This window comes from Tyto alba, unplaced genomic scaffold, assembly GCF_018691265.1.
Source record: "Tyto alba isolate M040663 unplaced genomic scaffold, T.alba_DEE_v4.0 Super-Scaffold_1000006, whole genome shotgun sequence".
NCBI lineage: Eukaryota > Metazoa > Chordata > Aves > Strigiformes > Tytonidae > Tyto > Tyto alba.
Window position 1 is genome coordinate 7385612 of NW_024881272.1, and position 26254 is coordinate 7411865.

At 49.8% G+C, this 26254-nt stretch overlaps 1 protein-coding gene across 1 annotated transcript in view; it reads left to right on the forward strand.

The window, feature by feature from the left end:
* PRRX1 (paired related homeobox 1) overlaps positions 1 to 9136 on the forward strand; it is a 43373-nt gene extending 34237 nt beyond the window's left edge. The window contains exons 3-4 of the mRNA XM_032998541.2: positions 288 to 469; positions 5285 to 9136. Of these exons, the coding sequence (XP_032854432.2) occupies positions 288 to 469; positions 5285 to 5423 (321 nt within the window). The 3' untranslated portion in view covers positions 5424 to 9136. The remainder of the gene's footprint in view (positions 1 to 287; positions 470 to 5284) is intronic.
* The last annotated feature ends 17118 nt before the right edge of the window (positions 9137 to 26254 follow it).

Genomic DNA, 26254 nt, shown 5'->3' on the forward strand with positions numbered 1-26254 from the left:
CATGGAACATGATGTGTTGTACAGTACTCCCAGGCCTTGCTGCCTACTGCACAGGACAGACCTGGTCCCACGGGAACCTCACTGAGTCAGTTCCTCACACGAGGGCCTTATTGAGGCAGGCATAAGGATTGTCTCGTCCTTAGAGTTTCCAGTGACAGGCATGCCAAGGCAGCCTGCTTTTGCAGAGTCCTGTCTTGCCCAGCAGGACAGAAGTGATGTGATGAAAGGTGAGCGTCGCAGCAGAGCTGGTTGTGATGGTTGGTGGGTCTGTGTGCTTCCCACCCCAGGTGTGGTTCCAGAACCGGAGAGCCAAGTTTCGCCGGAACGAGAGGGCGATGCTGGCCAGCAAGAATGCCTCTCTGCTCAAATCCTACTCAGGGGACGTGACCGCCGTGGAGCAGCCCATAGTACCTCGCCCAGCTCCGAGACCCACCGACTATCTCTCCTGGGGTACCGCCTCGCCTTACAGGTGAGTGACTAACCCCTCTGGGGCTGACCAGTTTCTGGCGTAGTGTAGAGCAGCCTGAGAGTGGACTTCAGGCAGCTCTGATGGGCTGTTTATATTCGCATGGGACAACTGGAGGATACAGCAGTTTGACCACCCGACCGGTTTTCCTTACCTGTTCCCATCCCACCCCATTTCACTGTCAGGCTTGCAAGGTGGGCTTGGGTCAGCATCATCGTGGCTTTCTGGCAGCCAGCTGCACGGGAGGTTGCGGCTTCTGTTTTTTTGGTGACCTCTCTCTGCAGTTAGGGAAGTTTCAAAAGAGGATCAGGTAGAAATACACGGGAACAGAAGGGGTTGCACTTGCTTCCTTAGTGCATCCAGTTTAAAGTAAGGAAGAAACTTTTCTGTGGGACACAGACACGGGGGAGGTGATGGTGGAGCACTTGGGGAGGTTCAGCCACCGCACAGTGGCCAGAAGAGGGAGTTCTGTGGCTGTCCCACGGCGGTCACTGGTTGGGATGCAGGGAAAGGCTGGGAACTCACTCCATGCTTGTTGCACCCAATCCTCCCTTCAGCGGTCAGCACTGAACTGGAGAGCAATTTCTTTCTAGTTGCTAGAACACAAGTGTGCGTATGAACAAGCTGTGACGTTGTGCTGTGCCCGCAGTAAGGACCAGGTGTCTCTGGGTGGCAGACTGGTGTTCAGTGTCCATCTCCTGTGGCCTGTGCTGATAAAAGGGGTGGCAGGAAAGAATTGCAGATGTGGCAACCCCAGTCTGCTCAAAGGATCTGGGATGTCCATGCATGTCACGGGCCTCCCTGTCCTCTTCCATGCCATCCATGGCCCCGCAGGAACTGGGTGTGGACGCAGGATCCACAGGATGTGTTGGTTTGTGGGGAGCCATCTGGCTTGTAGGCAGTTAAAAATGAGGTTGGTCGGTATTTTTTAACACACTGGCTTCATTGTTGGTCTGGACCTTAGAGCCTCTGAATGGATTTCTTCCTGTTCATCTGTCTTGGTCACAGCTACCTTCCCACTGGCTTCCAGGAGCCACACCATGCCCAGGCCCTCTCTTTCTCAGTCGCCTTGACCCCCTTCTTGCACCCAAGCGTTGTTTGCACAGTTACGTCTGTAACCGCATGGCCTTCCTGATTGTTGCTTCAGTGCCATGGGGTCCTCCTCATCCACCCTGCGGCTCCAGAAGAGCAAGTCATAGGTTCACCCACTGCCAGTTTGCTCTTAGAGATGGCCCTTATCCTTTGGATTTTACCTGAGGACTGCTGTTTAGCAAAATTCCCCTTTTGGGGTTAAGGCTTTCTCTCTATGAAGTGCTCCTTGGTGTAGCATCTCAGGGAGGAGTCTGGGTGGTGAGTTCAGGGGAGAGATGCACGGGTCCTTCCCCACCCCGCTGAGACTGCTCTGCTTACAGTACCAGATCCCTACTCGTGGCTTATTTCTACTTCTCACACTTTTAAAAATAGATCATCCCTCCCAAGATGTTGTTTACACGAAGGGCTTCATAACGGCTTCTAGGAGAAGACCCTGCAAAGGTAACACCCAGGGACACACTGGGAAGGGCTGTCTGGGGCCACTCTGGGCAACAAGAAGCCCAGGGCATCTGGGATGTGCAAACGAGGAGAGCAAGGGAGAGGGGAAAGCCTTAGGGATGTTTTTTCTGCCCCCTGAGGTCCAGACCTGGCTGTGCCTCTCCACAGTGTGAAGTCGCATCCTCACTGTCTTGATATCTTCCCCTTGTCTTAAGCCAAGATGTTTCAGCAAGGACATTGCCTACAGCCATCCCTGCTGCCTGACACACCAAACCAGCATGGACTGTCACCCTCCCACTGCCCTGCAGAGGGGTAGGAGGCATTGGCAGAGGAGCAGAGCAGCCGGTTTCCACAATGTGGGGCAGTCAGGACCCTCAGACACTTTATGTTCCCCAGGCTTTCTAACCTCTTATCAATCTCATTCATCTTAGTGGCCACCTGGGCCAGGTTGTCACAGCCTCATTAAAGCTTTGAACTGAGTAGGGTTATTAAAGTATTGGACACTTTGTGAAAAAGAGCCGTGCAGAGTGTTTGCATGGCCCTCTGCCCCCTCCCCATCTCTCCGGCACTGCCGTACCAGCCCCTGATTAACAGCTAGCCCAGGAGAGGGCTGGGAGCTGCATGGATGGTGCTGTTTTTACTCTCAGATCTGGGGAAAGTTTTCAATCAGTGTGTTTATTCTCCAAATACATTCAGCCACAGGTCAACCAATGCTATTTGCAGATCTGTGTCACGTAGATAGCCAAGTAGATAGCACTATTTTTTTGAAGTTGAAATGTTTTGCTTAGACATTTTTTAGCATAGGTTCCTAAGAAAACAAGACTAGCAATTGCACTGTCAGCCTGCACTTCCCACTCCAACAACCTTTGGCTCCACAGGCCATTGAAAACCATATCTGAAGGGAGGATTTGAGGCCTCAGAAACACGATGTTCCTCTGTGTTTCATGAAAGCAGGCAGCTGAGTAGAGGAAGGAGACTTTCTGTGCATGAATGGAATGGAGGGTGAGGGCAGCAGGGTGACTTCAACCCTTATTAGACCTTGGAGGGTCTCTGGAGCAACCCTCAAGCTGTACTGATGTTTGGAGACAGCCTTCCTGCATGATGCTTCTTGTGGAATAACTTGCTAAAAGAGAGAGTTTCTGGAGATTTTTGGTTTAGCAGAGATTTCACTGGACGACAGTAATCTTCCCTAGACCTGTGGGGAGCTGAGAGCAGGAGGCTCCTTGAAGTTTTGGACCAGATTTGGGTAGCAGTTGGCTTTTGAATGGGGACAGTTTACACTTTAGACTGAAAATTCTTATTTTGTCTAATCTAGACTGTCCTTGAGACCCTTCTAATTTCTTCCAGCACAAAAACACGGGGGAGATGTACCCTGTGGAAGCGGGTGGGAATAGGTGCATAAGTAGCCACCAGCTATTCATCTTGTGAAAGTTTGCAACGCCTCTGCAGGCAGCAGTCAGCTTCTCACATTGCTGCTGACCTGGTAAAGTCACCAGCCCAGCCATGGAGAGAGAAATGAGGGGGTGTGCAGCCGGGTGGGAAGGTTCCAGGCATGCTGATCCATCGCGTCCTGGACCCTGGCGAAATGCAGCCGGTGCACCCCGAGTTAGGCAGAGTCAAGCTTGTATTTTGATGTGTGTATTTTATTGTCCATCCTCCGTGTCCTTCCAGTAGCTGTTAGAGACTCTCAAATTGTCCTGAACTCCTGGGGAGAGTTTTCCATGCTCTTCCCTGGATGAGTGTAAGCAGCTTTATATCTACAGGTCTTACCTGTCCTCAGTGTGTGTGTAAGCTGTGGTGTTTCCACCGGTCCTGATGCAAAGATGACAGTTCCTCCCTGAAGAAGTTTTTTCCCTGATTTTCAAGCAAGAAATAGGAGTCATTTGGCCTGGGATGGGACATACTAGTATTACTTGGTCTGGATCTCCTGGAGGCTGAGGATTCTGACAGCACTGGATTGCATTTAAACTCCTGGCAGGTCACACTGCCCTACGAGGTCAGAAATACCACCAGTGCTTTGGGGTGAGCATGCATGCCCACGGCCTGGATCTGTTTGCACAGCAAATCCCGACTTCCCTCACAGAAGATTTGCTGTTATAAAGGCTCTTCCAGTTGTGGAGGTCAGCACCGGAAGAAATTTTTTTTAAAAGAGAGAAAAAGGAAAAGAAAAAAGGAAAAAAAAAAAAAAAACAAAAACAAAAAAAAAAAAAAAAAAAAAAAAAAAAAAAACAAAAAAAACCAAACCAACAAGCTATCTTCTTTCTTGGGCTGGGGATGGAAGAGAGCATTTCCCAGAGCCTCAGATGTGAGCCACCCGGGCAGGCAGATGGAAAGGGTCAGCACCAGACCTGAACTTGCCTCCCGGAGAGCATTTGCGGTTTCTTCCTGAACACACTGGCTGTGTTAAATGAGCATTTCTAGTTCAATTGGTATTTTTCAACTGGTTTTGATCTGTGGGCCCACATATAGGAAATGCAACAGGTCAGGCAGTTTGCTGGTTTTGAGGGTGGAGGGGTTGCTTTTGACAGAAACATGGGACACATGACACACGAGTTAAACAAGTTTTCTAGTAGTCTGGAAAGCAGATTTTCAAATTTTTGGTAGGGTAAGAAAGGACTCGGAGATCTTTGTTCAGCCTCCACTGTTAAAAGTAATGTTTTTCGTGAATAAAGTCATGATTTGAGGAGGGAGAAGGAAGAAAAGATGTTGTTTTGTTTTTTTTTCCTTCAGCCTCTAAGGCATGCTCTTTATGATCAGATGAAGTTTTGAGGGGAAAAAATGTGGAAATTTTCATTCCAAAAGGCTGAAACCAAATAGCATTGCAGTTGTTGAAATGGATTTTTCCCAGTGTTTCTTTAATGTAACATGTGTTTCAGAAGTGACGTGATTTCACAAGCAATAAAACCAGAAATTGCTCTCATCAAAGAGACATTGCTTCCAGTGGGAATACTTTAAAGGACAATGGTCTAACTGGCAGGCTGGGCAGCCTGACCTCATAGCAAACCTTTTGAGTTAGAAAATAGGAAATGGAAATTTTCGTATTGCCTTCAACCAGCTTTGGCATTGGCTGTCCCTGGGTAGGTGAACTGCAGCAGAAAGATTTACAAGGCTGTAATAAAACTTACATACTTTAAATAAAAAGTAGTGATAATTCCCTGCTTACCTAAGAAATACATCCCGCAGGTATGGAAACCCCAGGGTTCAAACTCGCTGCTGCGGCACGTGTCTGCTCTCTGCGTGGTGTGAAGACCATGTCTGACATGTTGTTTTTCTCTTTCCATCCCACAGCGCCATGGCCACCTACTCCACCACGTGTACCAATGCCAGCCCGGCACAGGGCATGAATATGGCCAACAGTATTGCCAACCTGAGACTGAAGGCAAAGGAATATAGTTTACAGAGGAATCAAGTGCCCACAGTCAATTAATGACTGGAGGCAGCTGCCTTGCAGAGGAGAAAATGCAACAGCACCCGTCCTGCTTCGCAACTTGTTTGTGCTGAAAGAATTAAAAAAAGAAAAGAAAAAAAAAAAAAAAAAAAAAAAACAAAAAAACCCACCAAAACAAAAAAAGACCAAAAAAAATCACAAAAAAAAAAAAAAAGAAAAAAAAGAAGAAAAAAAGCCAACCCCAACCCAGAACTGAGCATGGGGACCAAACTGGGAGCAAACTGAACCGCTCGTGAGTGACAAGGTTCCTTCTTCCTTTTGGGATAATGCCACCATTTTTTTTTTTTTTTGTTATTGTCAGGTTTATTGCTTCTGCTCAATATACTACGAGCTTCGTCAGTAAAGGACAGTCTCACCCTTGTTGGTTTCCATTTTTGTATGGGACTGCAAAAAAGAAACCTCTGCCGATCTCAGCCCATGGACGTGTCCCACCCACCAGCATGCTGAGATGCAAAGCTTGCTCCTCTCCCCCCCTGCCCCAGCTCACCCTAGAAGAAGAAGTTGTTTGGTCGCCGCTTTCTGTTGTATCCACCTGACCCTTTGTCCCTCCAGTCCCTCGTGCCACAGAGGCAGGCGCCGTTACCGTCAGTCTGTGAGAAGCCCCTTAAATGCAACGGGATGGGGTCATCCTGCCCGGGTTGCCTGCACCAGTCTGAGACGTGAGGAAGACCTCCTTGGGCTTCGCAGCACTTCACTGCTTCCTCGAGTATTCCCGGCACTGCTGCCTCGAAAAGCCAAAGAAGAGATAAAAGCCAATGTGGGTGTGTGAGGGGGGGGGGGGGTGTAGTGGGGGGATCGCTCTGTAGTGCCAGGAATAGGACTGTTAGGACACTCCTTTCTATGCCTTACAGTTTGCGCCACAGGGAAAGGCGTTGTCCAGATGCATTTGTTTTATATATACTGTATATATTTATATATATAAGATATACATGCAAGCTTGGTTGGTGTTTTTTATTAAACAAAATAAAATCCATTGAAAATGTTTGGGATGTTTGTGCTGCATCCAGGTTCCTGGAGCCGTGCATTGAAATTCCAGCCGCAGCCTCTCTCACCCTTGTCAGGGCCCTTCCTGGTAGCCCCAGGCAGAGCTTGAAATGGGCAGCTCCCGTCTTCCTGTGAGAAATCCCAAAGAAGTGGAGCTGGAGGGAGCCATGCTCCTTTGCAGATTTTCCCCATGGGCATTTACAACTTGACTGAGTTAGACGAGGATCTCCTCTCCGGCAGGATAGGTTCCTGTGGCTCTTGGGAACAGGCGAGGACATCCCCTTGGAAAGTCTCTGCCAGCCCCTCTGAGGGCAGGTAACATCTCAGCAGGGAATATCCCGCGTGAAGACCATTTCTCCCCCAGTTCTCATAGCACTGCCCAGTGAGGCTTGCCCTATAGCCTTAGCCACTCTCCTTTGCTCTCCCTACCTGCTGTTCTCCCTCCTCTGGAGAGCTAACTAGGACCTAATTTCCTTCTCTCCATGAAGAGCAGAGGAGATGCAACCCAAAAGGCATTTCTTCCATGCAAGCGTCCTGAGGAAATTAGGATCTTTCATGTTGCTGGTGATGCCTGCCTTGTTCAAATCTGGGGGGAGGAGGGAGCTTATTTATGGCAAACAGTGCTTGTGCAGGAGACCTGCCCAAACTGAGTGGGACTTTGCCATGGAATAGTCCAACTGAAGGGCGCAGAGCTGCTCCATGGTCCAGGCTGGACCATAAGGGAAGGAGAAAGAAGCTCAGTTGTGAGGGAGACTTCTGGTAGTGTGGCTTAGGTCTCCAACTTGGTGTTTGCTGGAGACATGCCGGGCATATGTAGATGCCCAACAGTGGGCTTTGATAGTCTAAAACAGCATGTTGCAGGAAACGAGAAATAAATCTCTTTGAAGGGAAGGTGAAAGTTAAACTGGCAGAGGATGAATGGAAATCCAGCCAAAGTATTTGAATTAACTGTGGGGCAAAAGCCCCAGGTTCAAACTGGTGTCAGTTGTGCTCGTGATCGTGTGTGTTGCTGCTGGATTTTTTTTTTTTTTCTCCCTGTATGGGTATTTTTGAGAAAAAAAAAAAAAAAAAAAGGGAAAAAAAAAGAATCTAATTGTGATCAGGACAAAAAGCTTAAATGTTGCAGATTATACTTGTAGACAGAACACCAGCAGGGGAAGTGAGGATGGACAATCACTGCATTTTAAGAAATCCATAGTGTTCTGTCTGATCCCTTTTTTTTTGGCCTTCTGTAGTCTGGAGAAGCTAACATCTCTAAACAAAAATATTTCTATCGTGAGTAGTATGGTTCCAGCTCCTAGAGCCAAGTGATCACGTTGGAAATCTCAGCCTTCACTTAGAAACTCACTCTTGGTTCCTGTGCCTACACCAACAAGTGAAACTATCAAAGAACATGTCCTGCACGATCAGAAAGAAGAAGGACCCAGTGCAATGTAACATTACTCAGAGGCTGAATGGGTTGTTGAGTGCCTTTGCCTGGTGCTCTCCCTGCTCCTTGCCTTGCTGCCCTCCTCCGTGACCCACCAGCGACAGCAGCCTGAGAAAACTGCCCTGAGGTGGCCTGAGGCTGCCCGAGTGTCCACCCTGGAGGTTTCAGCTGTTCCCTTCAGCATCTTGGTGGCCTGTGGCTTTCCCTTAGTCTGTGCTCACCATTTCTGCAGTAGAAAAATCACCCTGAGCAGCTTGCTTTGGTGTCTGTGTACAGGCACCCGTTTCTGAAGTTAGCTAGGAGGCAGTTCAGAGAGCATAAAGCTCCTGGTACACTGTTATCCACCTGTGGACCATGGTAGCCATCAATACCCCCACGCCGTGATGTTTACATGGAGGGGCTTACGTAAATGCCTCTGCAAAGCCTTGTCCACCCTCCTCACTTCATTTGCATGAGGAATTGAATTGATTTGCATGGGCCTGCTCCTGTGGGAAGGTTGTGTAAGCTTTTGCACTTCCAGTTTTAGTTGGGTCTTGCCTTGGCTTGGGCTGCTTGGTTGGGGATGCCATCACAGCTGACTGGGCTGTTGTCAGTCCAGATGAGGCCTTCATGTCACCTTTGAGCTGGGAGACATCAAGATGTAAACCAGAGCATCCGAGACAATATTGCTTTGTTTCCATGGATTTGCTAAACAGAGTCCAGCTGGATGAATGGATGGGTTTTGTTGTTTGTTTCTTAATTGCTGATGACCTCAGCCAACGATGTCTAGTTTTCTATCAAACCAAAGCGAAATTTTATGAACATGTATGTTTAATCTGTATTTTATTGAACCATGTAAATATATGTGCAAAATAAGGGCCTTATCCTGAAAGCACGGAATTCTCCAGGGTTTTAGCAGACTTTCAGTCACAGCACTAGGAAGTTGCCATGGTTACCCAGTTATCACTAAGTTTAGGTACCATTCAGGGGAGAAAATGGTCTTGAGGCACATTCCTCTCACCCGCTCTGTATGAACGTGTTTTTTCTCAGGCCTCCCCTTTTCTTGACGCAGATGTAGGTGGCCAATTAAGTGGGATTTTTGAGCATGACAGGGATGGATGATTGGTGAGGCTGGTGGAGCTTGATGCGTGAAGCCATGGGAGGGATTCCCAGATCAAGTGTATCCTGTAAATTATCTCTTGCTTTATGATGTAAAATGTACAGTGTTTGCACTAGAATAGAAATGATCATTTTCAATAAAAGGGGGAAAAGACTCCCCGATCCTTTCTGTAAGCTGCCATATATGTGTCACGTGTTGCTGCCCTGAGGTGTCCTACAGCGTTGGCTGGGGCTGGGAACATGCCGGAGCCTGGGGTGGGGGGACGGGGGGACTGGGGCCAGCAGATCAGGGCTCGGGGCTGCCTGCCCAGCAGGCTTATCCTGGGGATGCTGTGGAACCTGTTGGGGGACCGCAGAGAGACCCCAGCAGAGAAGGGGACCCCTTTGCAGCACACGCTGTGCAAGCCGGCCAGTGAGCCAGGCAGAGACAGCCACCGTGTCCAGACCCTGCCTGAATCACAGCATCCTTCTGTCAACACAGGCAGCTGCAGCTGAGTAAGGCAGGAAGCACTCACAAAGATTTATCCTTAAAGAGATGGGTTTTGGGAAGAGGCAAGACAAACCCATGGCTTTGCCCCTGACTCCCTACACCCTACCAGGCTGGCGAGACACCAATGTGGGGATGAAAGTGGGGATGAAAGTGGGGCAGGAGGGGTGCAGGGGGGTCTTCCTACAGGGAAAGGAGGGGAGGAAAGGCTGGGTATCCCTAGGTGGGTGCTGGAGGTGGGTGACCAGTAGGGAGGGACGGGAGGAGGGAAAGGGTTGAGTACCACCACCTGTGCAGGGAGCAAAAGGAGATGGGCTCAGCAGGGAAGAAGCTCCACTGCAAAGCAAGGGAGTTGATCAGAAGGAACTCAGAGGCTAATGAGGGCTAATTAGTTCAGGCTATTCAAGTAGGGGTGGGGCGGGTGCTAAGAAAGAATTTTTGTCGGGGGAAGACACCAAGCTGGGTTGGAGCTGGGGAGTTGTGCTGCAGTGAGCAGGTCTCTGCTGAGAACTGTTTTTGCAGGGGATGAAGTGCTGGGGATCTGGGACTGGTGGGCTTTTGCAAATTCCCATCTTGGTCTCTGAGTCATTCATTCAGATTTGAGCCAAATGTTGGGAATCTGGAGTGTGTCTGGGTTGGCCCCCTGTTTGCCTTCTGATCTGGCTTTTGCCCACCCACGGGCAGCGTGCCTGAGGGTTGTTAACCACGCAGAGGGCAAGGGGCAGTGCCATTTTGTCAGCCCAGCCCACAGAGAGACCCTGTTAAGGGGAGACGGGTACCTCTGTAAAGCCCTCAGCAGTCACCCAAGCTTATGTTCCTCTCAAAGCTGATTATTCACCCTTCTGAAGCTGAAATAATAACAATATCAGCCTCTTATTATTTCTTGGTTGCCAAAAGTAGACTTGCAAATACCATAGCTTCCAAGTTGATCTGGAGACTGGAGTGGTTTGGATAGAGTTGAAATAAGCCTCAGTTGTCCATCCAGACCTGCAGCTGGTTCGTCTGAGCTCCCTGGGGGCAGATCTCTATCTCCCCACCTGGCACTGCTGTGCTGTGGCTTCTCACCTGATGGCTGCCAGTCACCAATGCATCAGGAGTTACCTCCCCATGGAGCTCTGACTCCCAGTTTGGCCTGGATTTCCCAGCAGGACCAATAAAATCTATGACAGAAGCAGTGTGTGGCTTCTGCAGGTATCTCCTGAGCATCTGACCATACATTACACCCATATAGTATTTCCTCCCCATGGGAGTAGGTATCTAATCCAATTGGGCTTCATCTCTCTAGGAGAGTCATGTCTCCTGCTTACCACTTGCTGACAAGGAGCGACACTGCTTCTCTTCATCACAACCTCTCTTTGGGATCAGGAGGAGTAGATCCAGCCTCTCTTAACTTGGATTGTAACAGGCGTTGGATTAATTTTCAGCTGGAAAGTCTTAATAACAAACATGTGGACTCAGGGGCTGGACATGAGGCTCCTCGATTGAGGTTTCCTTCCGATGAGAACCCAACAGTCCTGGGATTTCTGAAAGAGACTTGCACTGGGGCAAGCCCTCCATCCTTTCCCAAGGATGGCTTTCTGCCTGCTTGGGGAGCCTGAACCCCAGCAGCTGAGGTGATGCTGAAGGAGAGATGCTGGTCCCAAATTGCACCGTGCCCGTGGAAACCTCCCTTCTCGGTGGCATAGCTGGTCCCTTCTAGGGCCAGCTCTCTGACCAGTGGTTGCTGCTTACACCCACCTGGATGGGCTGTCCTAGAAAGCCAGGAACTGAAAGTCTGCTAGCACTGCTCCTCTGTCCATGCCCAGCACAGAGCCTCTCCAGCCTCGAGCAACACTGGTGCCTGGAGTACATCTTTTCCCCAAACTTTGGCATGGCTTCAAGCTTGCCCTTTGTGGTGTGCTGGAAGGGTCTGGGGCTGTCAGGTGAAGCCAAGGGCACCCTTCACCCTCTTGGATTTCTCCGCAGCACCCTGTGCTGCTTCCAGGAATAATTCAGAGTGGTGTTGCTAACACCTGTGGTTGTCTGCCAGACTCCCCATCCATCCCAGAGAGACATCCTGGCTATTTCTGTGGAGGGTTTTCTTCTTGATTATGGTAGGGAAGGAGAAGCTGGTCTTTGCTGAGAAATGACTGGGACTTGCAAAGCAGATGAAGCTCTGCTCAGCTGCTCTAGGTATTTACAAAAAAAATCCCTGCCCAAAGTTGACCCTAAACTCACATGAGGACTTTCTGATCCACTGGAAAAATCTACCTTGCCTGAATGTTCCCCCCCCTCTCCTGCAGCAAGGTTGGATAAGATGGGATGGTGTGGTGGGACTGGGAGGCTGCAAGTGCAGGGGGCTTGGAGAGCTGTGAGACGTGGAAGTGCAACTTTTCCAGCTTAACAGAAGGCTGGAGCTGGCCCTGAAATCTTGGGAAGGTTGTTGCTTTGTCTGAGGCAGAGGCTGGCCCACAGTCCTGCCCTCTCACTCTGTTCCGTGATGGTGGGAAAGGGGAAGATGCTTAAAATTTCAGTAAGATGAAGAAAAGCTGTGTATTTATACAGCTCTGTGACTGGAGGAAAATGATCAATAAATGTGCCAAATAGGTTTTTGGCTGCTGCTGTCTGTCCAGGAGGCTGCTCAGCCCTCGTCCACAGTTGCACAAGCACAACTCTGGGGAGGAAGAGGAGAAATTTGGAGCCTGTGGCCAGAGCTGGGCACCCTGGCAGCAGAGCAGTGCTCAACAGTGCTCCCTGGGTTCTCTTGCTGGCAATTAATTAACAAAATGGTCCTGTTATCCCCAAATAGTCCCCACCTGCACTTTAATTTGTAAACTCCATACACTTGAGGCTTTGGGGCAAAGCTTTTCAAAGGGACTTGAGTGTCTTGGACTGCTGTAGTCCAAAAGTTCATCTGCAGAAGTATTCCTATTGCTCTTAAAACACAGCTCTGACTCCTAAAGCACCGCAGTGCATTGGGCACCCGCCAGCCTTTGCCCCCATCACCCTGTTTGTGGAAGGCCCCCGGGTGTCTCCGTGCCTGGGGGTTTGCTTGCAGGGGCTTTCCTGCTCATCCCTTCCCACTTCTGCTGCTGCAGTGAGATCCCAGCGGTTTGGCTGGATCTCTGCAGCCTGGATTTGGGGCTCCCCTTCTTTCCCCTCACAGATTCCCTGACAGATCTTTTTCTGCCCCTCAGCTGCCCAATACACTTCTTATTTTGTCACCTTTTTATGCTTTTCGGCCAAATGTGGCTCAAGTGGGTTATTCTGGGTGTTTCTGCTTGTTCAGCAAATGGGATAAAATCACAAGAAGTGGCAAAATTCAGCAGTAAAAAAGGGAGTGGGGAAACCCCAGATCCTTTTGTTATCCTGGAGCACCTGTGGCTCCTACCAGCAGGCAGTTAGCATATGTGGTGTGCACCCAAGGCGATCCAGAAGCTAGGTCTTGCCAAAACAAGGTCTCTGGGAGGGAAGGCAGGACAGCAATCACTTTTTGTGGGGCTGGAGAGGACGATATGCTGTGCTCAAACCTTCTTCCACTCCCCTGGTGTGTACTGTGGGGCGGGGAGGGCATCTCTGGGGCCGCTGGGATCTGAGTGAGGGAACCTTGAGTTCCTCTGAGAGCCAGGTGTTGATTTTTAAATAAGGTTGGGAAGTAAAGGATTGTCCCCTTTCAGGATGGGGTTAGGAGGTGGCTGGACCTTGTCCCGTACTCCCCCGCAGCCTCCTGGCCCGTGCACTGGGGTCCTGAGGGCTCCAGCTGTGGAGATGGTAGTACAAGGGGAATCAACATCTCCGTGTCACGGCAGGGAGAGGTGAGGTGGGAGTTAACAGCAGGCTGAAGGATGACAAATGGCAACCAGCATCTTACAATGCCTCATCTTTTTTTTTTTTTTTTTTTTTTTAATAACTTTTTTTAAGATTAGAGTTACTCTTTCCAGTGTCTAGGCCAAATTCTGCTCTGTCTAGCTGGAGTCCCTCGGCAGCCTCGGACAGACACTGTTTTCCTTCGCTTCCTGCCTCTGCCTGTCCGAGCAATGCCAGATGTTGTCTCACAGCTGCTGTTTTCCAGCCCAGAGGTGGTTTCAGCGCGGGGCCGGGTGGAGCCCTCCTTGCAAATGGGAGGTGCTAAAATTAGCCACACTATAAACACATCTCAGGACACCACAAAGCACCCCATTTTGGTGGCTGGGCTGCCCTGGGGCTGGGCAGTGAGAGTAGTCCCACTTGCCCAAAAAGCAGCCGTGTGTGATGGAGATAAGCGCTCCTCCATGGCCAGCGCCTATGAGCAGAGGAGGTGGCGAGCTGCCCTCGAGGTGCGCGTGGGATGTGTGGGTTTCCCACTGCTCCCTCCTTTCATCCCCACCATGGGGCTGGCAGGATGGGTTCTCCCAGCAAAGCCCATTCTGGGCAGGAAAAGTCACACCATGCTTCTGAGGTGGGTCCTCATAACACTGCTGAGCTAACACGGTGGTTCTCCCTCCAGCGGATGTGCAGATTTGGGACTGGCCTGGTAACACATGTTGGACTATGGTCCAACTGTAAGTGAAGGCAGGATTAATGCAGCTCCAGTGTGTGCTTCATCCCCTCCTATGAGGGGTGTGAAGACAGCTAAGGTTGTCCTCTTCCTCCACAGAAGAGTGATCTCAGGTGAGAGCCATCCCGCTTGGGAAGCGCTGCTCGGTGCAGACCAGAAAGGTGCAGGTTCGACCAGAGGGATGAACCAGGTCCACCCACATCAAGTGGTGGTGCCTATGGGACTGCCCGGCTGCTGGAGCGGTGCAGGGAGAAACGGTTTCTGGAGGAGCAGTGCTGGGGACTCTTCAGCAGACGTGTGGGTTGATGCAGCTGTGCCGAGGCTGGTCCTTCCGTAAAGCTGGGAACTGAGCTTCTTCCAAGTCAGCCACATCGCTTCCTCCCTTGCCTCAGCAGCAAGATGCGAGTCTGGTAGATACGCGGCCCTCGAGGAGCAGGGATATCTTGGAGGAGAGCTGATGAAGCACAGGGAGACAGCTGAGCTCCCTGCTCATCTGGCTGGGGAGGGCTGGATGGGACAAGGAGCCAGGGAGCTCTGCCACGTGCCCTCTCTTGCTGTTGCCTCCCATCAGACACGCAGCCTCTTGTGGGAAGCTTCAGCCCATCCTCAGAGGGGTGAGACAGCAGCACCTCCTCAGGCTGGCTAGGGGACAAAGACCTTCTGGACCATGTTAAGCCCTTATCTGCGAGGCGAGTACAGCTCTCCAGGCTGGCAGAAGATTTATCGCCACGGCTGAAGGCTGTATCTAGAGTTGCTTGAAAAATGGAGTTTCTTTTCCTGTGGCAGCTTCCAAGATTTCACATATTTGACTTCATCCCAAATCAGGCCAAGGAGTGGAAATCTCTAAAAATACTGTAAGGAAAATGCAAATATGCGCAGGCATGGCAGGAGTACTGACACGATAGATTTTCCAGCCTTACTGAAGTGGAACACGTTGAGCATTTGGAAAACAAAGCCCAAGAAAACTGTTGTATTTCTGCAGTGCTTGCCTTTGTGGCCCAAGTGAAATGTCCAAGCAGGACATTTCACATCCTGAGCTTGGCAGGACGTCAGCTGTTTTCTCTAGCATCTCTGCCGTGGGCTAGTCCTAGGTGTCTCCTCTGACTGCTCAATGACCCCTGCAGTCAGCCCAGGTGGATGGACCTTGCCTGTCATTTCTACAACAATTTCACGCACAGACAAAACTGTGCTGCTGGTTTGGAGGACAAGCTAGATGGCTGCTCCTTCCCCGTCAGCCAGCTCTTAAGGCTGTGAGGACCCCACAATGCCAGCCGGGTTGAGACATGGGGTGGGAAGAACAGAAACCCAGGAGAACAGGCTGCCGAAGATCACAGGGACCAGGGAGTTAGTGATGCACTTACTGGTTATTTTGGCAATGCATGATTTTTTTTTCCCTTTGCAAGCTGTTTGTCAAGGTGGGGTTTCACTGGCGGAATGCAAATTTCCAAGAGGTTTTTAGAGGTAAATAGAAGGAATCCTTCTGATACAATGACTTGCCTGTCACATGAGACCAGAGATGAAGGTCCTAGAGACACTGAGCACGTGCAGCAGTAACATATCCTTTACACCATAGGGCAACTTCTCCCTCCTCGATCAACATCTGCAGGGGGGCAGCTGTGGCCACCCTCGCTTTACTAAGGAGAGCTTGCTGGCCAAACATGGCAGCTTTGAATAATAAATAATAATAATAATCTGTCTTTAATTTCCCCTCCCTCTTTTTGGTGATGAATGGCTCCCATCGCAGTGTGTGGAGGAGAAGCAGCTGTTGATGGGGGGGCAGGGTGGCTTCTCTGGCATTTATTGTTTTAATCATGGCCTGAGTGAAAGTGACAGCCTGAAGATGAAATATCTGCTGAAAGGAAATCATAACTCTGGGTGACTCCACTTAGCTCCACGACTGTTAAGAATGTATTTTTGTTGGACGCAGAGGAACGTGACTTCAACTGACTATGCGCTTAAACACCGCTTCTGTCTGCATAAATGCTGTTGGGTTTGCAATGTCTCTGGTGCCCTGGCTGGGAGCTCTTACACCTACCTCGAGTCTTGTGTCAGAGCCTCACCAGGTCTGTTTTTATGGTGGATCTCTGCTGCACTAAGGAATGGAAGCCATGATGTTGAACGAGGCTTTATAATCCCAAAGAAGGCAGGTGGGAATAGATGGTGGGTATGGGGTCTGCTCCCTGCTCGAGGGGAAGGATGGGGGCAGAAGGATGCCAACAAAGTAGGGAATGCCTTGGGTGGCACCTGGGCAACCTGCACCCACCTGGTGACCATCCTCACCAGCCACCTCTTGCTCTGCCCAGGCTCTTGGGTCCCTCTCTGGATGTCTGCAGTGCTCAGGACAACCAGTCCCAGCTCTCACCCCACTTCTGGCCCAGAGTAGGCACCAAAATGTGCATTTTGGGGCTGGGTGTCAGTGCACAGAGCACCATGTCATGTTCTGATGGTGATGGTCTTGGTGTTGGGTGCTCTAAAGCTGTAGATGGATGGACAGCGAGGAAACCAGCCTACAATGATCATGGTCATCACACCACCCAGCCACCAGACTGGGACTTCTGCACACCCTTTCCATGGCACAGAGAGAGTTAAATGGCGCATGTTGCTGCAACGTGTTTAAACTGGCGCATCTTTCCTCCAAGCATCATAAATATGGGGGAGAACAGTTAAAAATAGCGTCTTCCATGTTCCTGAAAAAATGTTCTCATGTGCTCTGCTGGCTGCAGCCACTGTTATGAAACAAAATATTTCCCATCAACAGTCATTAGCCTTCAAGTCTGGGCTACGAGGCTGTTTATTACAATAAGAGCCGTTACCAAGAACGGAACAGAATTAGAATAGGGAAGCCAGCAAAGCTGTTATTTTCCTAATTAAAAAAACACATCATAGACCACTAATGGTGCCAGGGTGTTAGCTTTCCTTCTGCATGGGAGCCTTGGCAGCGCCTTCACACTGTGGTCAGTCTTCAGCCCTTGATGTCCTAGGGCAGGGGACTGAGGCGGCACAGGGAGGGTGTAAGCTCAGATGTGCCCACGCAGCTGCACACACGCATTCTGTATACCCCTCGCACAGAGCCCGAGGGAGCTGTATGTGCAAAGGTGGGTCCCGTTCAACAGCTTTCCCTGGGAGGGAATGGCATTGCTGCATGTGTGTAACCTCAAGCTAATTTGGTTGCATGCACCGGCTTTGTTGAAAAGCACATGCTGAACGGTAGTGAGAAGGTGCCTGTGGCCAAAAATATGTTTGTAGAATGTGCGTTGCATGTGTTGCACACATGCTACTAATATTTGCTTGCACTGCATTAACGAGTGCGGAGTTACAGCTGTAGATGCAAGAGTCAGGACAGCGGTAGTGAGATTCAATTTGGTTGGTTTGGTTTGCATACCTCCTCATCCTGCCCGGAGGAGCGCTCATGGGACTTTGACAAAGGACACCAGCCAGCGTGGGCATCCCTTGGCAGTGCATTTACAGCAGGGCACAGGCATGTCACACCCCTCACGCTGCTGTGTGGGGAACGGTTTGCCTGTGGACCGGCAATGGAGCTGTGATGTTGCCTTCAACTTGGACCTCACGGCACTGACACGCCTGTGGTTGCCCTCTGGAGGGCTCTGCTCACCCATCTGGCCACCCTACATGCCCTTTCATTCGTCGGACACTAACAGGTAGCACAGCTCCACTGCAGAAGGGAAAGGAATAAGGGAAAAGAAAGGAAGGAATGGAGAGGAGGTAGGTCCTGGGGAGGGATGGGGTGAGTGTGAGCAGAATCTGGAGGGAGGCTCTGCCATGTGTTGAGGATTGGACCATGCAAGGGCAGGGGAACTCCACTGGAGAAGGTTGGGATGAGCCCTGCTGTCCCTGCACCCGGTTGGGGCAATGGGTTTTTTTGTCCCAAATGTTGATTCTCTGAAAGGGAGGAAGGGTGAGTTTGTGTTAGTGTTGCTGAAAAGCTGCTTTCTCTCCATGTTTTTTGTTCACCTTTCCTAATTTTTTTTTTTTTTAAAAAAAAAAAAAAAAAAGAGTTGAAGGAATTGTTTATAAAAGCAAAAAAAAAAAATGTTTTTCCTGGCCAAAAAATACCCTGAACAAACGAATCCAAAATCTTTCAAGAAAAGACTGAAAACCCCCTCCAAAACTCTTATGTACTCAAACATCGCTATTTCAATGAATTTTAACACTCACGGTTTATTTGACATTGGGTGACTCTGCCTGTGCTTGTTTTCCTGGGATAACTTCAAGGTACGGGCCATTAAAAAAAAACAAAGCTTAAAGATGTTGGCGTGCTGGCCAGGATGGCAGTGTGGTTGTCCATGTCTTGTTATGAATGAGTAGCAGGGACACGTACTCTTGGTGATTAATAGCAATTCCCACATTAATGACAAAAGCGATGAGCTGGAAGGAGCCAGGTTTCAAAGCATGGCGTGCCAGCTTGCTAACCTCGGGACTGCCGGCTCCTGTTGCCAGAGCCTGCTCAGAGCAGTTGATCCAACACTGGAAGGAACATTTTTAACTTTTTTTGATGCCCTTTCAATTTTTTTGGTCATTTCTGGGAGGTGTAATTTGCTTTACTCCATCTCTCAGCATCTCAGGATTAGATGTATTCATCCTGATGTTGTATGGATGTATCCAACCATATACCAGGTTTCTTTCCTCCCAGCTGAGCTCTGGCAGGTCAGTGGAGGGATATCTGGACAATTCTGAAATTAGTAAATGCTACCCAAAAGCCAAAGGGCTGCTAAATGGATCCGCCAAAGCATGTCCTGGTCTCTTCTTGATGAGGCTGAACAAGTCATGGTGCCGCTTCGTTACAGGAAATTTAGTGCCATTGTTTGCAGAAGTAAAGACCGAATTTGTTGTAATAACTCCCAGGAGTGAAACAACATTTAAAGTTAGTTTAATTCTCATCAAACCTGACCTGGTTTATTCTGTCACCGCAAGAGATGGAAAGCAAAGATGATTCAGCTTCCAGCATTGTAGTCCTTCAGCTCAGCAGCTCCACCACTATGCTCTGGAGCCTTGTTTCTCCTTCCAGCACCTGCTTCTTGCAAAATAAATCACTTTATTATAGTTATTTTAATCTTATGAATCTTTCTGATGATCTATGTCTAGGCTGAGACCCAGGAGGGAACCATTTCAACCCAAAGAAATTTGTCCTGGGAAGTACATTGGCTGTTGGGACTCAAGGAAAAGCAAGGCTCCAGAGCTCATGTTCTGGGGTGCAACAGAGCCTCTCGCAGGTCTACCACACTTCAAGAAGTTCACACAGACTTTGCCAGCTCTCCTAAACAAAGGGGAAATTTTTTTTTTTTTTTTTTTTCCCCCTTATACTTTCAAGGATTTCTTTGGCTTAATTTCTGTCAGGGAAATTGTAAAGATACCGATCAAACCTCTTGCAGTCAAAAAAACAGTAAATAGGCTGTCCCAGCAGAGAGAAAGATCTCCTGAACTTGCAGGAGATGAGGATATGTTTCCTAGCCGGCATCCCCCAGGAAAGCCCAGACACAGGAGATCTGTTGTACCAGGACTGCTCTGAAGAGCCACCTGCCACACTGAATTTATGATTGTTTGTAATGCAGCTTGGCCCTAACTCATACAGTTTGCACTTAAACAGCAGGGTTGTGAAATGTTTGGTTGAAGTGTGACTGGAAGACATGGTCCTTCTTCATCTCTTGGAAGTGGGTGTCCTGTAGACCCCACTTCTGCCTCCTGGGCTTCGTCCCTGCTCCAGGCATCCTGCTGCTGCCTCGAGGCTGTCACTGGTGTCTGGTTGTGACCCTTCAAGGGACAGCAGCGTGGTTACCACCAGCATCTTCCCAGACATCACACAGGCAAGGAGATGGTGGTGGCCTCTCTCCTGGGGGCTGGGTTGCAGTGGGTTCCCTGCTGCCTTTCCTTGCTCATCACAGAGCTGAAAGAAGAGAAGCACATTACAAAATGCTTTCCATCACCAGGCAGCTCCTTTAGCCCTCATGTTTAGTTTTATTAATGAAAAACATTAGCGGGGCAATATGTCAGCAAGCTACAATGCTCCAGGACTTGGTCTCCAAGGAATTGCCCTCAAGCAGTAAGACACAGTGCTCTTGGTGTCTCTGAGACAGCACCTCCTGTAACCCTACCTCTGACTGGCCCTATAAATCCCTCTTGCATTGCTGATGGGACATAAATCTCCCTGAAACCACGATGCTTACCAAACATTATTGCATTATTGAGCCATAAATCCCACGTCAGCTTAGTGAAATATCTGTGGCTATCGAGTTAAACAAGTCAAGACAGCTATTTAAGTATTCCCAAACGTTAGCTTATTAAAATGCAGGCAAGGAGCATATGAGGAGCAGCTCAGAAATGTTTTCTGAGCATCCATTTATCGCGTTTGTACAACAAGTCATAAACAGGTCTACGGCTTTTGGCTGTGCCTTAAATTTCCAGGAATGGAGATATGGTTGGAAAGAACAGATACAGGAGGGTCTGTTCAGATGCAGGTTGAGTTGGGGTGTCACCCTAATTGCTGCCAAAAGGACCAGTTTTCTGCTGCAGCCAGATGGTGCTATGGCATGCTCAGAAAAGAGAGGGGGCTTTCCCAGGAGGGAAATAGAGATGCAAATGCACAGGGAGGGTTTGTGAGAAGCAGGCATCTCCAAAAGCACACAGTGAGGTACAGAATGAAATACCATGTACCATTATGGCAAAGTAAGAAATAATGGAGCTTTTTGACAGTTTGGGTAAGAAAAAGCCTTTCTGTGCCATATTTTAGCATTACAGGCTGCAAACAATTCCCCATCTTGAGCTGGAACACAGTGCCTAACAGCAGCACCCAGGCTGGAAATCGTGAATCTGCCCCCAGAGCTGCAGTGAGCATCTCTGTAATGGAGAGGATTTGCAGCATCTCGTTCCTGTTACCCTCTCTTTCGGCAGCTTCAGCAAGGACGTCCTTCTCCCTCACCTTGGGAGTCTCCCTTGCTTCTCACACTTTGCGTTTTCTGGCAGTGGAGAATATTTTTCCCCCCTGAAGCGCAGGTGATACCGTTACTCTGCATCAGCCTTTTGACCCACCATCACCAGTGACAGTGTCCTGGTGGCCAGCAGTGCCCCGTGGGGGCTCCCAGGAGCCGATCCTGCTGCAGGCACCGGAAAATGAGCCAGGACCACAAAGCGTCTTTGTGCAACCAGCCGGAGAGATCTCTCCACAGGAAAATGAATCAACCGTGTCGCCAACTGGGACAGCCCAATTACGTTATGTTTGCTTGAGGTCAGGGGCTGGGGAGGGGAAGATTTAAAACCCCTTCTCTCCAGGATGAGAAGCCCTGTGATTTGGCTGCTCTAGCGACTGTTACGGTCCGTGACAGTGTGAAATGTTAGCGTGGATGCTCTGCGAGGCCCGTTTGAACCAGTGACGTGGGAGCATCGCACGGGCGGGCGCCTGAGTCAGCACCCAGCGCTGGGACTGCACCCAGCGTTTATGTAAACTCTGAACTGTGTACGGCCGCCAAGCCGAGCTATAAATCTCCCAAGAAGTAGCTCTTACAAGGACGCTGATCCTTCCAGGGTAAGCTGATGCTGGAAGTAGAGGGAGAATAAACTTGTCTGCCGATCGGCGCTGCACGGACCTGGGTGGAGCGACGTCCTGAGGGATGCACGAGGAGATGCTGTCTTTGGAGAGTCTCCAGGGCTGGATTCAGGACTGGTCCAAACACCCGCTCAAGGTGTCTCAGGGTAAAAAGCAGCATATCCTATTAAGAGTCAACCTATCCCATGTCTAAAAGGCCACGATTTCAAAGCCAACATTCACACATGCAAGCCATCAAAACCAACAAATATTTCTCTTTCATCTCCAGCGATGTCGTGCTTCTCTCAAAAAACATTTGCAACGTTATTGGAAGAGCTCAGGAGGTCAACCCATCAGTTAATCCGCTCAGTAGCATGCCCAAAATATGCAGGCCCAGGTAATCAAAACATTTTGTGAGCTCTGCTGATGCATACAGCTACTCTAAATGCTTGAAAATGGAAAAGGATTTTTTTTTTTCCCACAACGAAAATAAACATAAGGACTGCTGATAACTTAATTTGTTCACAGAGTACCATCCATTGCCTCACATCCTCCTTTGAAGGCACTTTAAAAACTGCAATATAAAAGCAAAACATCCTGCAGGCGCCCTAAGTGCTTTAGGAGATGGTTTTCAGAAGGAAGTTTCTCTTGGGAGACAAAGTCTCTTTAAGTCATTGTGCTCAAAAATCAATTGTGGAACTGTCAAAGTGGAAGTTTGGCATCTGCTGTCACATAGCAGTCAGAAACCCACTCCACAATCCCCAGAAGAAGTTAAAAGGAGAATCCCATCATGCTACTGTTTGCTTAGAGCACACCTATGGTCCTAGTCTCGGGGGCTGGACCGTGTCATTAAAGCCCAAACTATTTGCATCCTATGGGAAAGCAGCTCTTGTGCTTCATCGAGTAAAATCACCCAACAGTGCTGCCAGCGCAAAATCTAAGCATCACACACAGGCAATGAGGAGCTCCGTGGTGTTGGCAGGAGAGGCACTGCCGCTGTCCCCACCGAGTGGGAGTGTGCACGTGGGTCCAGACCTGTAATCCCAAGTGGAGGAAAAACCCAGCATAGTGGATGTCATCAAATTAACAAACCAAGCAGTTCCTCCCCCAGAAAACTCTACCAGCTTCCTCCCATCCAGCTGGGCTTTACCCTGTGGGCTTGACCCCTTTCCTCAGGGCTGGAGTTCAAGTGACCTACGTCAAATTTCTCACCGCCTTCTGATGAGTGTTTTCATAACACTTTTCTCTTTCCCAGCTTTGGGGACCTGCCAGAGCTCAGCCAGAGCAGAAATCCTTCTGCTCTTTGACATTGAATTTTGTTCTCCGTGGGATATTTCCTGGAGAGCTCATAGGAGCCTTGAGAGAGGCTGCCTGGCCCCGTGGCTGGAGGAATCAGTGCTCACAGGTATTGTGGTGATGCTTTGTGGTCTTATAAATGGTTGGCAAGCACCTGGACTGACTTAGCCCGTGCCAGGGATGGTACGTCCTGGCATCCACTGACTAATCGATGCCTCACCATGATGCAGAGGGGCTGGAGGAGCTGTGGTGCCAGAGGGGATGAAGATGGGCAGGGGTGAGGGAGAACAACACGTCCCCTGCCCAGTTGCATCCTCCCCTCTTCTGCCAGTGGGTGATCCCCTGGAATTTGATGCCAGGATCATGGGCCAGTGCCCATGCATGGATCTGGGGCACTTGAGGCTGGTCCTACAGCCCAGGCTCTGCCTCACCCCAAGAGGGATGGCGAAAGGCTGGATGGGGCAGTGGGAGTGGCTGGAGATGCAGAGGAGAGCTGGGAGGAGAAAGGTCAAACAACAGCTCTTTGGTGAGGAGATGGGGAATGGGTTGAGGATGGAACTGGGGACGGGGACGAAGCCATTCCCCTGCATGCCTGGGACGGGGCAGCAGAAGTGGAAACCACAGATCCACCACCTGAAGCTTGTTGCTGTGCTGGAAACCAGCAGTCAGGAGGGACCGACGGTGTGGGGTGGCACCCAGCAGTGTAGGGGGTGCAGGGGGAAGGTGTGTGTCACAGGGTGCTGGCTGCCATCCTGCTGAGTGCCCTTCTCCAGGCTGACCTGAAATCACCTGAAGTGGCATCAAGGGGCTGCCGGATTACCTACAGGAGAATTGATTGCACTAACGATGAAATCCACTTGTATTTTACAGGAACTGGAATACTGCACGTGGAAAGGAAGCATTTATTCAGCCTTCTGCCCGTGCTGCTGTTTGCTTGAACTATCCATTTTCTTTCCCCATCCTTGCAGGTATATGCCCTCATATGTAGGCTCTCCTCTCCCTGCTGTCTGGAGTCTGGGTGATGTTATTTTTGCAGGTCTTTGTAGCTATGCTTTCTCTCTAAGCTCACAGCAGAAGGTGCACCTCCTGGTCCCTGCTGCCCAGGTCCTGTGGCTTCCTCCCAGGCGCTTTTAGCCCAACAGACACCCAAGAGCTGCTAACTGTGTGAAATCTCCATGGGTTTAGGCTTGTTTGACCTAATCTGGTTTGGTGTGGCTATTTTCTCTTTTCCACTAGTTCTTGTGGTATGTTTGGAAGCTTTGTGGCTGAGATGGAGAACTCTGATCCTCCAATGTTGCCTGAACCCTGCAGCTCTGTGTTTTGGGTTATGTAGCTCCATCAGCATGGTAGGTAACCCACCCCTTACAGCCTCTTCATTGCCATCGGCTGTTTTTTGGGATGGGGAAGCTGTCATGTGTGCCCTGGACCTAGCAACCATGCATTTGGAAATGCCTCTGGCCCATGCACATGCAGAGGAGCCGCCTTCTGGTCCCTCTGTTCATTAGACATTTCTGGAGCCTGTTGACGCTCTTCTCGCATACAAGAGTCTGAGCTGGTGCCAACAGCCCTGCACTTTGACATGGAAGTGGCCAAACTCCGTTTTTGGTGTCCTTGGCTCTCTTTGATGTGTTGCCTTGCTGCCCCAAGCTTACGCACCCCAACCCATGCTATTCCCCAAGGTGGACCCGTTTTTCTCAACAGCCATGAGAAACATCATCCTTGTGGTGTTTCTGAAAGGAAAAATATGTCCTTGGTTGCTGTAAATAGCACAGAGAAATGATTTCTCATGATTCTGCTAGGACCAATGTTTCTATTGCTTGAGCCTCATAAGCTCCCTGGGCAAATGTCAGTGGAAGGCCCTTCTCACCGCTCTGCGGCTGGGCCCTTCCCATGCTGTTGACCTCACATAGGCCTTTAGGAGCCCCTGGGGAGCCAGGAGCCTGACTGTCCCAGGTGCTGTGAGAAACAGCCCTTTCCTCTGGGAAGTCAAGCCCTGCAAGGGGAAGACAAATGTGCCCACTTTGCACATGTCAGACAAAGCTTGGAGAGCCCCACTGAACTTGAGTTGCCCGATAATTAGGTCTTAAACCTGCAGGTGTGAGTCTGAGGTCCTTTCGTATGGATAGGAACCAACTTCTCCTGATTGTCTGTCCTATGATAGGTATCTCAGAAGGTGTTTAACAAATGCTGGCACTGAGATGCCTGTGGCTGGGTGAGCTGGTCCCCATCCTACCTGGGTACATTACAGTTCTTACAGTGTAACTGCCACTCACTTCTGCCCCATGGGACCGTGGATTTCATACACCCCATGCACATGTCTTGTCCACACGTTGGGAAAGGTGGGAGGGAAAGTAGAGCAAATCTATCTTACCCTTTCTGGCTCAGTTTCTAGTCTTGTGCAGAAGCTCTACACCTTCAGCCCAGAAGGGCTCCCAGGCAAGCGTCACAGATGCGGCTCCTCTCCTGTGACTAGCTCCAATTTCATCCCCTTTCTGAAGGTGCAGCCTGAGCCAGAAGAGGCAGAGACACAGGGAGGCTGGAGGCAGCATCTTTTTACTATTGTGGTGACTCTGGCAAAACAGCATCTTCCGGGACACCTGTGTGGCCATTGGTAGAACAGACTGGCCCAAATTCACACCCACAGGCTCGTGCTGTGCAGAGATAGAGCAGGAAATTGCAAGGGTCAGAGGTACAGCTGTCTTGGCCAAGGAGAGCACATGGACCAGTGGAGCCACCCCTCCTTCCACCGGAGGACATTTCCATCCAAAGGCAGTGGCAATGTGTCCCCAGAGCACCCCAAGTGCAGTCTGGAAAGAAAACACGTCCCTTGCACCACATTCTTCGCATCTGAGACTGCCCCATGCATCACTTCCAGTCTGGCATGGAGAGACAACTGGCCAGGGAAGAAGGAGGGTATTTCCATATGGAAATAGGGCCATACGTAGGGAGCTCTGCTCCCAGCTCCCATGCCGCTATGAATCATCCTCTTCCCAGCCCTTGGGGAAAATGCCGCCAGAGGCCAACCTGGCATATGGAAATTTCAGCCCTTAAGTCAAATATTATTTCAAAGCTAATGACAAACAAAATCTATTTTTGCAGTGGTCTTGTTTAAAATATTTCCCCTTAATCCTCTTGAAATAGCAGTAATTGAAAACGGTTCTTTGAGATGCCAGTGCATATTTCTTTAATTATATCCTGCACTGCCTGTTTCCAATGAAAGGACCCTATCTGTTTGCAGTTACCGGCCTTATGAAAACCAGGCTTGGGCCCAAGTCAGCGGGAACCCTAAATAAGAAACATTTCCCTTCAGAGGCATCATTTGAGCTAATTAACTTTAATCAGCCCAGAAACATCTCTTTGAGATTTCTTCCCCTGCCTCGGAGTTGGGGCACATCCAAGCAGCCCTGAGGGTGAGAGCTGGTGGGGCAGTGCTGTCCTTTTGTCCCTTCATCCCCAGGTGACA